The sequence below is a fragment of the Vigna unguiculata genome, chromosome 6 (assembly GCF_004118075.2).
Source record: "Vigna unguiculata cultivar IT97K-499-35 chromosome 6, ASM411807v1, whole genome shotgun sequence".
In the NCBI taxonomy this organism is placed as follows: domain Eukaryota; kingdom Viridiplantae; phylum Streptophyta; class Magnoliopsida; order Fabales; family Fabaceae; genus Vigna; species Vigna unguiculata.
The window spans coordinates 14,938,335-14,954,367 of NC_040284.1; the positions used below are offsets into that span (position 1 = coordinate 14,938,335).

The 16,033-nt window shown below is 33.0% G+C and overlaps 1 protein-coding gene across 1 annotated transcript; it reads left to right on the top strand.

The window, feature by feature from the left end:
- The first annotated feature begins 223 nt into the window (after positions 1-223).
- LOC114187112 (protein JASON-like) lies at positions 224-4,406 on the top strand. Its single transcript, XM_028075246.1, has 7 exons — positions 224-505; positions 726-774; positions 860-930; positions 2,311-2,450; positions 2,991-3,705; positions 3,794-3,876; positions 4,021-4,406. The coding sequence occupies exons 1-7, from the start codon at positions 410-412 to the stop codon at positions 4,127-4,129; spliced, it is 1,263 nt and encodes a 420-aa protein (XP_027931047.1). The 5' UTR covers positions 224-409; the 3' UTR covers positions 4,130-4,406.
- Positions 4,407-16,033: the final 11,627 nt, after the last annotated feature.

Below are 16,033 nucleotides of genomic sequence, written 5' to 3' on the forward strand. Positions count from 1 at the left end.
ACTAAAAACACAAACATTCATCACTCTCATACCTTATCCCACTCGCAACCCCATCACACGCGCCACTCGAGCCACGTGTTCGCATAACCAAGCGAGTTCCCGCCACGCGAAATCTCTCAACGCGTGGATCACACAGTGCACGCGTTCATTCATTCCCTCCCCCTTCGTTAGTTCAAATTTCAAAATCGAGTTCGCACTCGCACCTCACTCTACTCTTCTTACACACTCTCTCACTTTTTATTTTTAAGAAATAAAATAAAAATAATAATAAATAATAAAAATAAAAATGTAACGTTCCCTTACCTGCTCCGAGTCCTCTTCAATGACACGCTCTGAGTAGTGTTGCTGCTGTTGTTGTTTAGGTTCGACACCGAGGTTCGTTTTCTGATCCTTCTCCCGAACCTCCGCTATGGGGTGCTTCTTCGCTTGCTTCAGAGCTCGCGACTCGGCCGCCGCCACAACCACCACAGTGCCTTCTTCTCTTTCCGGCAAACACAAACCCGACGTAACTAACCACTGTTCGCTACTGTTTTTGTAATTTTGTAATTTTTGTTTTTGATTTCGATTTTCTGCTGCTTTGTTCGCTTTGCAGAAGCAAAGCTCAAACCGTCGTTGAGTAATTCTTCTGATTTTGTGAGAGTTTTGTGTAGTTTTAGTTCTAATTTGTTGTTGTTGTTGTTGTTGTTTTTCGCTGTTTGAGGTTTTTATTTTGTTGTGTCTACCAGGATGTTGCGGTCTCTCGAAATCAGTTGTCCACTTTGTTTCTCTGTGAAGGTGAATTTTAGTTTTGTATTCTTAATTTTATTTTTCTTTCTGTTCTGAATGTGTTTACCAATTCTGTGATTTTTATTTTGAAAAGAGAGAGAAGACTCTGTTGTGCGTGATGATGTGAGGGATTTTGAAGTGCGATCTCAGAAAGGTGACAATGAGGTGTGTTTCTTTCGTTACTGTTGATATACCTGCGATTGTTTGTTGCGCGATGTGATTATTAGTTTTCTAGTTTTGTTTGTTGTCTTTTGAAATTTGGAGTTTTCCAGTGTTGGAACATTTTGTTAATGTTTGTGAGGGAAAGGGGAGGTGTTTGATTTTGTTTTAACTGAGAACCATTTATATACTGTCTGTGATGGTGATTTTTTGGAGCTTTATATGCAATTTATTTTATAGATGAATGAAGTGCATTGAGAACAAGGTGAAGGAAGCACGTAAGTGTTTGTCACAAAAGCCTATATACAATTAAATTATAACTTAAGCAGAGATTCTCAAAAACTATTTGAAAATGATGAGAATTAGAAGCCAAGGCTGGCTTTTTCAACTTTGTGAAGGAACTGGGAGGAACTTAAACACAGGGAATTATTTTATTCAATTGCATCCTAACTTCTTTGTGTGTTCTATTGATTTTACCATGTTTTTATTGAGGTTTTAACATGGATAATTGAATTGCTGATGCCACAAAGTAAACTTAAAAATCTGTAGTTTTAGTTTGAAGTGAAATGAGGTTTAACATTGATTTCAGTATAGTTATGTTTGTGGTAGGTAGTGCCAGCTCTAACTTGTGGAATAGCCTGAAATGCTTGACATAGTTCCTTTGGTAACCGTGGTTAGTGTGTCATACTGCTAGTCACCATGGCATTTTAGCAAGATTTATTTCTTCTACTTCAAGATTTTCATAGCAAGGTGACTTATGAAAACCTTCTTATGGTCTTGATATTTTACTAAGGGATTTAGTAATTTTGAAGTTTTGAACCCTTGTTCATGTCTAATTATATATAACGAAAGAAACATTGCTGTCACACACACTGAGCTTTGCTGTTCTTCTATTTTGTTATTGTATTTTTGTGCCTTTTCCACTATAAACCAAAATGAATTTATTCAATGAAAAAATAGTGGATATTATTGGGTTTGTTCTCTTTTGGTCAATGCCCTTGATTATATTTGTGATGAACGTAACAATTTTCTGACAATGATGATGTTACAATATCATTATATTAGTTTCATGATGTAATCCTGATATAACTAGTTATCCCCTTCATATATACTTGCTAATATATGCAGTTTCAGGCACATGAATCATTGTCATATTAGCCACTAGATCAGCTAAGATGACCACTGCCTTACTGGCGGAAAAATAACAGTCTTAGTAGAATTTTACTGTAAATTTGTTTCTGAATTCTTACTGGTTAAATTCGTTGTATCTTGAGTGAACTGTGTTTTTAAGTTTCTTCGTATTTTGTTTTTTGTACATTAGATGGGTGCATTATTATATACGCTTTGTAAAATTTGTTTATACGATTGGATCAACTTGTTCTGCAGGCCAAGTTTCTCAAAGCTGGGGCTAGGATCCCTTTTGAGAAAGTCCACCATGAGAGTCGACCTTTCAATCCCTCAACTCCTGTAAAATGTTGTGAGGAAGGGGAGAAGAGAACTAGTTATTTTGAGCAAACGCCAAGCAGGTTATTGTGTCTTTTTATTGAATCATTTTCATGCCGATGTTGAATAATAATTAATGTTGATGTTTTTGTCGTGTCATAGTGGATATTCTGCTCCTTACTCTTAAGGCAATGGGAATCAACTGCAGTTCTTAACCATTAAAACATATAAGAAAATTTGTCTGTTAATAAGGGTCTCAAAAAATGATGAAATTGATTCTCATTTTTTCCATTTTAGACTTTTTTAATGGGAATGTTGTATTATGGGTGTGAGCAAGTAACATTTTAGTCAATTTCATGGGAGGTGGATATTCTGTTCCTCACTCTTGGAACAATGGGAAGGCCGCCTTGTCAACAGACGCTGCAGGCCATTATTATTAAACGGTCTCACGAAATTAAAATTTGTTCTTTATTAAGATTCGCTATAAAATATGTTGATCTCATTTTATCTTAGATTTCATTCAACGAACTTTTTTGAGATTTTCATTGAATGTACACCTGTTGTGGGTCATACCTGAAAATTACATAGAACCTCACTGTATGTGAATTTCGTTTAATTTACAGCTGTATCTCCAATGCTCAAAGCAGTCAATGTACCTCCCTTGATTCTACGGGAGGAATTAGAACAGGGAGTCTTCACAGTTTGGATAAGAATGAAAATACAGCTTCTGTTTCACCTTGGCCATCAACCACATACACCAAGAGAAACAAGTCTGTACGTTTTGAATGTGGTGCTGATTTATCGTCCTGTGACTTGTCAGATTCCACCAACAATGAGAGTGCCTATAAACCATCACTTTATCCCACCCCAATGAAGCTATCTGACGAAATGCAAACTCCTGGAACTGTCTACCCTACAACAAAAGAAGACTTGCCAAATGTTAGGCCTAGGCTTAAGTCCCAGTTTGTGTATCCAATTAACAACCCTGAGGATGAAGTCTCTCAGAAGATACTTGAGGAAGATGGTCATACCCAAGATTCAGTTGAACGTTCTGATATTACAACTTCAACACCTGATAAAGGGTTGAAGAAAATTTCTTGTGAAGATGAATGTAAAGTGGAAAGCTTATCTTCTTGGTTGAAGCCTGCGGCTGTCATTCTGGAAGAGAGAAACAGGAGAATGCAGATTGCTTATAATCATGTCCGGAAAACACCTGTCGACAGGCCTATCATTGGGATGGTTGCAGCTCACTGGAACGAGAATGAGGATTCTCAAGCTCCTCCTCCTAAGTGGTGGGATGGTAACGGCATACCAAATTCAACCAATAAGTATAAAGAAGTATGACTTTTCTAATCATTATTTCCTAGGCGAATTTTTTCTCTCTCTATGTTGCATCTACATCTAATGTTTACTGATTGTTTTTCAGGATCAGAAAGTGAATTGGCATGCAACGCCATTTGAAGAGAGGTTGGAAAAGGCATTATCTGAGGAGAGTGTCATCACTCAAAGGTATGCATTCCTATTTAAGGTTTGCTTTTTGCTTGAACTATATATATTCACTTGTATGAGCAATTAATAATCGGCTTGTTATTTTCTTTTAAGTAATTAATTATAATTTATAACATCGTACCAATTTCTTGTTTTGATTCTCAGGAAGGATGCATGTGGAAAATCAATGCCTTTTGACGAGAACGAAGAAAGTGATACTGCACTATCTCAGCTGCAATCTTCAACTCATCCACAGTCCGTGGTGTCATTCTGATGTATTTGTCTGGTTTAAAGAGATATTGTGGCAATTGTGGAAAAACAAAGTCTGAATCCACCTCGTTCAACATGGTGATTGGTTGGAACAAACAGTGGATTATTCAAATTTTGTGCTAATTAGAACTATCAAGCTGTGCCTTACACAACTTGTATTGTATATAAGTAATGGGAATCATTGCGTAAAATAATGGCTATTGGGAGTCTAGTAATGAACTTTTTTGGGTTAAATGTTTAAGTAGTTCAGCGTTGAGATTTACATGAACTAAATTTTTGGACAGGAGCTCTTTGGTCCTTAACACTTTTTAATCATTTTAGCATTCCTGATAAATGTTAAAAATATAAATAGACTTGAATAGTTTGTGCATATAATAAATAAAGGAGAAAATTAATAAGGATAAACAATGTATATTATAGTCATTGGCAATGTTATAGGATTGCCCTTTATGAGAATACATGGAGCATTAACTTGTTATGACCACACGTCATTGAGCTTAATGTGGAGAAGTTTCATAGAAACAGAAAGTTATTATATTGTTGTTAATTGGATGCTCACCACAGTATATAAGAGTTCCCGGCACCATGGTTTTTATTATTTTTCAGTTTCTTGTATTTGTGGTCGACCACAATCAAGAACTTATCAGGACCAAGAGAAACCTGTGATTTCAATGGTGAAAATTCTCTGCCTCCATTTTTTCCTTCTTCATTAGGAGTTTCTATAAATAAAAGATGAATAGTCAGCCATAACTTAAGGATTTTCTTCTCTTCTCAACATATCTGTACTTATTTTATGGGTTAATAAGTTTTTGGTTAATTAATTTTTAGTGAAAATTGAAATTAGTTCTTCGTCAAAACTTTGACCTAATTTACTCTCTCAACTTTAGAAATATGTGAAGTTAGTTCTTTTAATCAAATCTAATTAAGTTTATTTAATATTTCAAACATCATTTCAAAATTGCATTTGGGTTGTTTACATCGTTTGAACATATTTCCACTTTAATGTTAGCGAAGAAACGTGTTTGAAATATTAAATAAATTTAACAAAATTTGGTAAGAAAGACTAAATTCACACATTTATAAAGATGGAGGACTAAAGTGATCCAAAGTTTCAAATATGAATTAATTTCAATTTTCATGGAATACTAAAGGACCAAAATCATATTTACATTATTTTATTTTATTTTCCCCTAAACTTGCTCCTTTCCTCTATGTTGCATCTGCATAGTCTAATTTTGCTTGTTATACAAAAAACTGTTAAACACTCTTTAACTCAAATGCAAATAACATCTGAATTCTTATTAATAAGGTAATTTGGTTTTTATTTAGTTTACTCACGTTACAATTAAGGGAGAAATAACTAATAGTGAATGCATCATCACATAGTAGATATAAGCCATAAAAAAGTATTGATGTCGACATCCGTAGAAGAAAACAATGCACTAGATGTCGACATATGTAGGAAAAGAAACTTGGGGTGGAGTCAGTTAGAGAGAAAAAAAAGTATTTAATTTTAACTAAGGGGTAAACTAGAAACAAAATTTATTTTTGACAAACATTTTGTTTGACAAAGTTGATAAAGTTACTAGATAGAATACTTTTTTATTTTTTTATAAAAATTACAAAAAATGGTTGCTTGTCAAAAGTTTTTAATGTTTTTTTGTTACCAAAAATGGTTGTTTGTCAAAGTTTGTCGAACAAAACTTTATTAAACTCGTTGGCAAAAGAAAGACTTAAAGTTAAACAAGACTTTGATGATGACAAGGAATCTCAAGCCAATTGGAAAATAATCTGAAGACAAGTGTTTTTATGTTTAAATTCATCTTGTAAATAAGTTAAATATGTTTTAAAGTAGTTTAGAGTAAAATAGAATCAATAGCATGCTCTTAATATTTATGGATCCTTTTATTTTTGTAAAATTCATTGTGATAATCGATTATCACTTAGGAATCGATTATCTTAAGTTGTGTTCAATTTTCAAAAACCCACTAGAATAATTAATTATCTCCCTGGATACTAGATTATCTGCTCAAACTTTTGTTTTTAGAAAGCGCACTAGAATAATCAATTATCATAAGTGATAATCAATTATCCTTGACAGTTTTGGATTTGTCTTTTTAGCTACTGGACCCAGATTTCCAATGGCTTTAAATAGAACTTGTTTTCACTTGTAAACTTACCTTTTTAAGAACTAGAGTTCTAGTGTTGTGATTGAAAGAGTTTCTCTGAGTGTTCTTAAAATAGCTTTGAAAAACATAGTGTGAGTGGAGCGATAACTTTTCCTAAAGGGGTTTTCGGGAGATTGGGTGTTGTTATTGTTGTTAGGAAAGTTGGTCTGTTTTCTGTGTGATTAAGAGGAAGTATTTCTTCATCTCTTGTGTCTTCAAGAGAGCTATTTTCTTTTCCTTACTCTTTTTAATATGATTGTACTCTGATTTTTATAGTGATTAAGTTAATCTCTTTACTTAAAGAGATTAACAAGTAAACTTAAGATCTTTTTATCTGACATGTGGAGAAGCTGGACATGTCAAGGCAGATTACCCAAATTCAAAGAAATGTGAAGAAAAGAAGGGTAGAAAATTTTTCAAGAAAAAGGCATACATAGCATGGGAGGATAATGCCTCAAGTACATCAAGCTCTAGTGAATCTGATGCGGAAGAAGCAAAATTCTGCTTGATGGCTGATCATGATCTTTCTGACAGTGAGGTAAGCTCTACTTGCAATGAAAATGATTGATTTATATGATCCATTTCAACAATTTTTTGTTAAATCTAGTAAATTAGATACTACTCACAGGAAATTAAAATCCGATTTTAAAGAGTTACAAAGTAAATTTGAAAAATCTCTCTTGAAGAAGAAATTTTAAAAAATAAAATTTCAATTTTAGAAAATAAAGAAACTGAAATTGTTAAATATGCATCTTACAAAAGTTATATGTTTAATTTAAATATTTTAGAAAAACAACTTGAAGATGCATTAGAAAATAAAACTTGTGAAAAACATGTTTTTAAGAAAAAGAATCCAAATAGAAACAGGTATGCTCCTAATAATAAAAATAATTATAAAAGAACTCGCAGAGTATGGGTAGAAAAATGAACCACTTACTCTATGAATGCATGTACTGCTACTTGTTTTTATTGCATGAAAAAGGGTCCTACATCAAATAAATGCAATATCAAACATTTTGGTGTTCCAAATGGGAAGTATGCTTGGGTGCCTATTGCTAAATAATTGTTTTAATTCTCTAACTCCAAGGACCCAAAGAAGTTGTTGGGGACCTAAAGAAATTGCTTCCTTATTTTGAAGATGACTTCTAACTCCAGAAAATCAATGTGGTATCTTGACAGTGGTTGTTCAAGGCACATGACTTGAGATAAGAGGAAGTTTAAGAACTTTAAAAGAAAGGAACAAGGATTTATTATATATGGGGATAACAACAAGGGTAAGATACTTGGAACTGGCGATGCTGGTGGAGGAGATACCTTGGAGTCAAAGATGTGCTATTTGTTGAAAGATTAAAACACAATCTCCTCAATATAAGTCAACTATGTGATAAAGGACTCAAAGTCATCTTTGAAAGTGACTACTGCACCATTCATCAAAAGAACTCTAAGGAAATCGCCTTAAAAGGTATGAGACATAATAATATTTACTTGATAGATCTTGATAATGCATCATCCAACAATATAACTTGTTTAGTTGCTAAAGAAGAAAATCCATGGTTGTGGCATAAACAAGTTGCTCATATTCACATGCAAAATCTAAACAAGTTAATTTCTAAGGAGATAGTAATTGGTTTGCCAAAAATAAAGTTTGAAAAAGATAAATTATGTGTTGCCTGTCAAAAAGGAAAAACGTAAAATCATCTTCTCATTCAAAAAATGTTATTTCTACTTCAAAGCCATTAGAACTTTTGTATATGGATTTGTTTGGTCCTTCTAGGATAAAAATCTTTAAGGGGAATTATTATGCTTTTGTTATTGTTGATGATTACTCAAGATTTACTTGGACTTTCTTTCTCACATTAAGAAGTATAGCTTTTAAAGCCTTTAAAAAATTTGTAAAGATGATTCAAAATGAGAAGGATTTAAAAATTAAAGTTTTGAGAAGTGATCATGGAAGGGAATTTCAAAACAAATTATTTGATAATTTTTGTGAAGAAAATGGAATTATGCATAATTTTTCTGCATTTAGAACTCCTCAACAAAATTGAATTGTAGAAAGGAAAAATAGATCTGTAGAGGAACTAGCTCAAACAATGTTGAACGAATATGAAGTTCCTAAATATTTTTGGGTTGATGTTGTGAGCATTGTGTGTTATGTATTGAATAGAATGCTCGTTAGACCCATCTTAAAAATTACCCATTATGAGTTGTTTAAAGGTGGAAAGCTTAATGTTGCTCATTTAAATTTTTTTGGATGCAAATGTTGTGTTAAACAATGGAAAAGAAAACTTAGGAAAATTTGACTCTAAAGCAGATGAAGCTATTTTCTTAGGATATTCACTAACTAGTAAAACATATAGAGTTTTTAATAGAAGAGCTTTAAATGTAGAAGAATCTATGCATGTTGTGTTTTTTATGAAATTTTGGACTTTGGGAGAACCCTCTTGAGTCAAGTAAGATAAAGGCATGTGACGAAGAATATATTAAAGAGGCTCTTAATGAAATGTATTTAAATGAGAACCCATTGCCTCAACCTGAAGATCTTGCTAAAAGCTAGAAGTCACTAAGAGGATTGTCTTTAGACAACATTATTGGAGATATATCAAAGGGGTAACTACTAGGAATTTGTCTAATTTCTGTATGACAGTGGCTTTTGTTTCACAGTAGTGTAACGTCCTAGTCGGATATTACTTATTTAGAATTAAAATAATAGAAATATTAATAAATTGCATTTATTAATGAAGTACTTTCCCAAAAACGCGAGAAAATTCAAGCTTTAGTTTATAAGTGCCAAAAGATAAAATCCATAAATGCGTTCAATGCTTACAAATATAAAATGATTCATAGTAACTGATTACAAAAATAATCCATAAAATCCACAAAAATAATTCCATGTAAAAATTCCCATGCTGGTCCCACTCCGGCTCTAAGTATCCACGTGCTCACCTGCATCAAAATTTGCTCCCATGTAACGAGTTACATGATCATGCTAAACACACACAAATAGGGTGAGTTCAAAATAAAAATACATTACAAGGTACATTATAATAAAAATTTAAAACCCCTAACATTTCTGCTACACTCAAACCTCAGACCCAAACTTTCACATCTTCCTCTGGACGCCTCTTGATTCTCCATCCTTTGATGATTACATTGGTCGATAATTGCTGCCACGAGTGTCTACTCGTCCCTCCGACTATAGGCCACCACCTATAGTCCACACGTGGGAATGATCTTGTCACGACCACAATCTGCAACACCAAGTGGAGTTCCCCAATACGAACCACAACTCGTATTTGTTCCAAGACTACCAAACTCGTCGGGTAAGACCGAGGAGGGCAATCTTTCGAAACCCATCCCTTCGAGCCACAATCTTGCACACTCCACTAGACTTTCAAAACCACCAAGCTACAACCTTAAGTGACCATGTGTTACCACAATACAAGCTACACTCGTAACTGGGCCCCCAACAAATCATCACCTCAAGGCCTCCATCCAAAGTTGTGTAGAATCCTCTTCGCAGTCCAATTTTGCACCTAGAACCGCCTAGCACATCACTTGCATTGCCTGGCAAAAATTGGTTCCAAACCGTCTAGCGGAACCCACATGCCGTCATGCGCCACACGCCTTCCAATGCCTCTGCCAGACCACTTTTGCTTGGCGGAACCTCCCCTTCCACCAGGCGCCACGCGAGTCCAATGACCATTGCCAATGTTTTGGGTCCCTATCGCTTGGCAGCTTGTCCCACATTGCCAAGTGACACACCAGTAGCGTAAGTGCTACTGGTTTTGGCACTTTTGGCAGGTTCTAATGAACCCCAATCACTCAACACAAAATTAATAACACAATTACAATTATCTAGTCATAATCTTATGACTGAATCACAATGCACACATTCATGGTTTTACAACTAAGGTCATGCCCTAAATCAATTATGATACAATCTACTATGCACTCATCATTTTACCAAATAATACCTACCACGTTTAACTTATACCAACATCACAGTTTACACATACAGACAGTCTCCAAACAGGTACTGGACAACATCCCAATCAAGGAAAATCATTTCTTTTACATTCATTTAATCCCAACTACTATGTATTCATACATATAACTAATTATCTTACATGCAATTGTGTCATTTCCACACCCTCTGCCTAATTAATCAATTTTAAGCATAATATATGCCAGATAATTCACCCAAAACACCCAACGCATAACAAAATCACAATGCAGAACGCACTGATGTGTCGCCTGGTAGCAGATTACATACCGCTAGTTGGTGCGTGCAAATTCTGGAAAAATCCCAGATTTTCCTGCACTTGCGCAAATTTTGTCAGTTCTAACATGCAATTTGGCCTTCCTTCGGTGTTCACTCAAGCTTATAAAGTTCATGCTTATTCAGTTTGAGAATATTATAATAGAACGTCATTCATACACAAAATCATGCATCTTCATCCCCAATCCCATCATGAACCCTAACCCCCAATTATACCAAGATTCATACCATTCATCAATTAATACAATCCAAAACATATAATCACCTTGCCAATCATATAGAGTTATATACAAATAGTCAATTCCAAGTATCAATTTCAACACAGAACTCAGGATTCACTTTGAGGATTATAAATTTCCTAATCACATTCATAAATTAAAGAAAACACTTAATGGATTAAAACAAGTACCTAGATCTCGGTATGAACGATTAAACACGTTTTTGTTAGAAAATAATTTTGAAAGAGGAAAAATTGATTTAACTTTGTTTATCAAAAGAGTAGGATGACATATTTTGCTGGATCAAATTTATGTAGATGACATAATTTTTGGTTCTATTGATAATTCTCTGTGTGAAGGATTTACAAGTATAATGCAGGGAGAGTTTAAAATGTCAATGATGGGAGAATTGACATTCTTCCTTGGATTGCAAATTAAGCAAATGGAAAATGGAATCTTCATTTCACAGTCTAAGTACTATAAAGAGGTACTTAATAAATTTGGAATGGATACTACTAAGGAAACAAGTACTTCTATGGGAACATCCTGTTATTTGGATAAAGATGAATCAGGTATGAAAGTTAATCAAACCATATTTAGAGGTATGATAGGTTCTCTGTTATATCTTACTATAAATAGGCATAATATTATGCAAGATGTGTGTGTATGTGCTAGATTTTAGGCTAATCCCAAAGAATCACATCTTATTGTAATAAAAAGAATTTTAAAATATTTAAAAGGAATTGTTTATTTTGGTCTTTGGTATTCATCAGGAGCTTCCCCTAGCTTAATAGGATATTCTGATGCTGATTATGGTGGTTGTAAAATTGATAGAAAAAGTACTAGTGGTACTTGTCATTAGAGATGGCAAATAAACCCGTCCCCATTTTGATGGGGAATCCCCGCATTGACTGGGTATGGGTATGGGTATGGGGAATCCCCAACTTTTTCAGTTGGGTATGGGGATGGGTATGGGGATGTACATATACCCGCCATAATACCCGTCCCCGCCATATCTCCATTCTCGTTTAAATTATTAAAACATTCACAATTAATCAAGTAACCCCTATATATATATATATATTTTTTTTTTCTTTTTTTTTAATTATTTCATTTGTCATGAAACTCATTCTCATCTCCAATATATTTTTTATCTTATCATAACCTTTATGTAATTATGTTAAAATGATGTATGTTAATAAAAAAAATTATGCCTCACATTTGAATATTTATATTATTTTTAATATTTTTATTTATTATAAATTTTCCTTTCACATGAGAATGTTTATACTCTCAATATAAGCTAATATGAAAAAATTCTTTACTTATTATTATTATTAATTTTTGTTTAATTTGAAGAACTCTTTTGTTTCATTAAAATAATTTTTGTTATTTTTCAACCATTAAGTATATATGTTGATATTTGAAAAGTTTTCTTAGTTCTCTAAGATATTTTTCGTCTTATCATACCTTAGTTATACATTTGATTTTCTTTGTGTGATTTTTTTCGATAGTCTCTCAAATTATTTCTAAAACACACATTTGTTAGTTTTTTAATATTTTGATTTATTGTTTTTATTTTCATCATGTAGAATAATATTTCGATATATTCTATCTAATTATTTTTTATTTTATAACTCATTATTAATCATAATGTAATTTTTTCACTTTAAATTTTGTTTGAAGTGGTTAAAATTATATATATATATATATATATAATGATATTTAGGAATAGTATATGATAATTCACTACAAGAAAAAAATGAAATGGTGACTGATTTAGTCAGTAACCCATATCAGTCACTATTTTTCGTCATTGGTGGTAGTAGTTGATTTATTGTCTAAATCAATGACTAAATTAGTGACCGATTCAATGATGGAATCGGTACTTGATTTAGTGACCAATTTAATTACTAATTTATTTGTAATTTAATGACAAATTTTTTGGTCACTAATGATATTTCTATTTAATTTTAACCACTTCAAACATAATTTAATAATTAGTTCTCTAAGGTATTTTTCATTTTATCATACCTTAATTATACATTTGATTTCCTTTGTACGATTTCTTTCGATAGTCTCTCAAATTATTTCTAAAACACACATTTGTTAGTTTTTTAATATTTTTATTTATTGTTTATTTTCATCTTGTAGAATAATATTTCGATATATTCTATCTAATCACTAGTGCAAAATAAGCTTTTTATACCTACATTATTATACCTGTTCAAATCCATCAGGTATAAAATAAGAGGCGGATAAGAATTTTGTAAATAATATGAGATTTTTTATGCCAATTATACTTTCAACCGGTATAAAAATTAATGCGATGGCATTTTTGTAATATTGAAAAAGACTTTTATACCGGTATAACTAAAATTGGTATAAATTTCGTATATATAAAAATATATATTATTTTTTTTAATTTTTGAAAGAGATACTATACTCGTTGACCTTGTAACCGGCACAATATGTTTCCCATTTCCCATTTCTTTCGATAATTTCTTTTCCTTAACATGGCTCTTCGTTTCCAACGTAGTTGATTGTTTTGTCGCTCCCACTTCCCGACACCCACCGTCACTGTGTGAACTTGCCGCCACCGTGCGAAGCCGCTACCACCATGCGAAGTGTCGTCACCGTTCCCGACACCCACCGTCACTGTGCGAACTCGCCGCCACCGTGCGAAGCCGCTACCACCGTGCGAAGTGCCGTCACCGTGCGCGAAGTCGCCGCCACCGTGCGAAGTCGCCTACGAAGTCTCCGTCACCGTCGCGTGTTGTTTCTGTGCTCTTCGTCTGCTAGCATCACTGGTGCGAAGTCGCCTACGAAGTCACTCCTAGTCTGTGTCGCCCTCACTGTCCATCTCTTTTCTCCTTTTGAAGGTCAACATTTGAACCCTAACCACGCATTACTGTTGTTTTGTTGAATGAGTGAAATTGGTAGGTTTGTTCCTTTACAGGAGTTAAGTGTGATCGATGTTGGAGTGAAAACGGTCAAGGTTAGCTTTTAGTTCTCGTTAATCCCTTCATGAATTTTGTCTCTGTACTTTCTTGCTCTTATTTAAACTTGAGTGTTCATTTGTTATTTGTGCTTACAATTGATTCAAGTCATTAAACTTAGTCAATTTACATTACTTGGTAGTAATCTTTTCACACAATGCTTCCATTAAAACTAATCAATTTTCTTTTAGCGTATCTATCTGCAATGAACACCTTAAAATTGAGTCTGTGCTTCAGATTGTAATTATCATTGTATTTTAGCCTAATCCACTTTCAGTTGGCAACAAACTTACACTAAATCAGTACATGCCTCACATTCCTTTGATGTGATGACCAACTAGTTTTATAAATTAGACATTCTTAGGGTCAATTTTAATTTGTCTGAAAGCATGGAGAGTCTATAATGCATGCAAAAATATGAATATAGAATGCAGAAACTGAATTGGAATAACTTGCATAGATAATTTGGATCACCACCTATAGTAACACGCTTCCTTTGTCCACCAAATATACCTCGCAACATTTCATCCCCACCACAATATCAACACATATTTCCAGCCCCAAGATCTGTAAATAACAAATAAACAAATTCTTGGGAGCTGTTAAGAATGTATTTTTGAAGTAGGAGTTATATCAACTTAAGTACATATTCTGTCATCATTTGATTTGCTTCCTGGCTTTTAGATGCTTTTGCCTGGTATCACCAGAAGTCAGGAACATGAAAAGGCAACTTGTTCATCACAATATAAATTCAGTGAATTTTTATTTAATCATAGCCTTTATAATATCCCTGGACTGTGAGAGTTTAACAAAATTCAATAACTGAAATGATTTTCCCCTAAGCAGTTTTTACTCCTATATGAACATCATGCTGACTAATATAGGCAGAAGTTCTCTGGGGTACAAATTCATTCATCTCATGCCCATTATAAGTCACTCTCCGAGAAACCTGTAGAATAAATCAACACTTGAGTTGGACATAACCAATTGAAATAGAAAGCCAATGAAGAAAAGTGGAATTCTTTTTTCACCTTAAGATCTGGATCAAGCTTTCCTGCCAGAGCCAAAAGGAGTGTGTTTTTTCCAAAACTTGGAGGACCTAAAAGCAATTCTTTAGAACTGATAATTGAAATGCATTGTCCTAAACAAAAAGTGTGGCCATTGCACTAGGTTTCTTTTTTGATGTTAAAGTAGTGGCAGCTTTTCCTATCTGATACCTGGGCTCGTGTCATTCTTCTTTGCTGTTATATAAACTAATTTTTTTATAGGTATAGTATATAAAAATATGCGTTTGTATAGGTAATAAATTTATTTTTTATTAAATGATGTACATATATCTTAATTTATGTTATACGTATTTTACTTTTGTATTGATTTAAATGTATTTTACTTTTGTATTGATTTAAATATTACGTTAGCCTTATAAATAATAACAAATCATAGAAGAATGGATGTTTTAATGCTTATAATGAACTAAAATAAATTTTTAAAGAGAAAAGCTTTATAATATGATAATGAGAAAAATATTTAATTACTTTTTTTTCTTTAAACCAATTTCTTCCAATTTCTTAGTCAACCATAATTTTTCAAGACATTAAAATCTAACTAAGAAGCGGACTTCTACTGCTAAATATTCTTTTGTATAGATACAGATTTTGAGATTAAACCCTTGATTAAATATTTAAAAAGAAAACAGTTCCATCACATAATTAATTGAAGTGTACTAATTGTTTGTTACGAAATATTTTAAATTTGATTATGTATATAGTGAAAGATCATAAGTGGAGCTGCAAATTAGTTTGATTGATTGAAATTTGAATGTCTTTATCTATGCAGAATCCAACTCGTAATTGTAATGATTTTTATGAGTAATTATGTTATGATTAGTTTAGGGTGTGAATGATGTTGATATGTTGGAATTATTTTGGGTCTTTTGGAGAATCCCCTTATCTTCGTATTGTTTGTATCTCTAATCAATACTAAAAATATTATAAAAGATAAAGAACGTAAGTCAAAAGTAAGAAGAAGAGAAATGGAGAAGTTGATAATAAGAAATGATCAAATTTGGGTTCCCCAAGGGTCGGGGATTTTGGACCCACCCTTTTCATTGCAGACAAATGTACCACTAAGATAAGAATCACAACATTGCTTTTGTTCCGTTCTTTGTGATTAAAAATAATATTTGTTTACTTTCATCATGAAAAAGGTGTTTGATTTCATTAGTCAATTCTTGCCAATCTAATT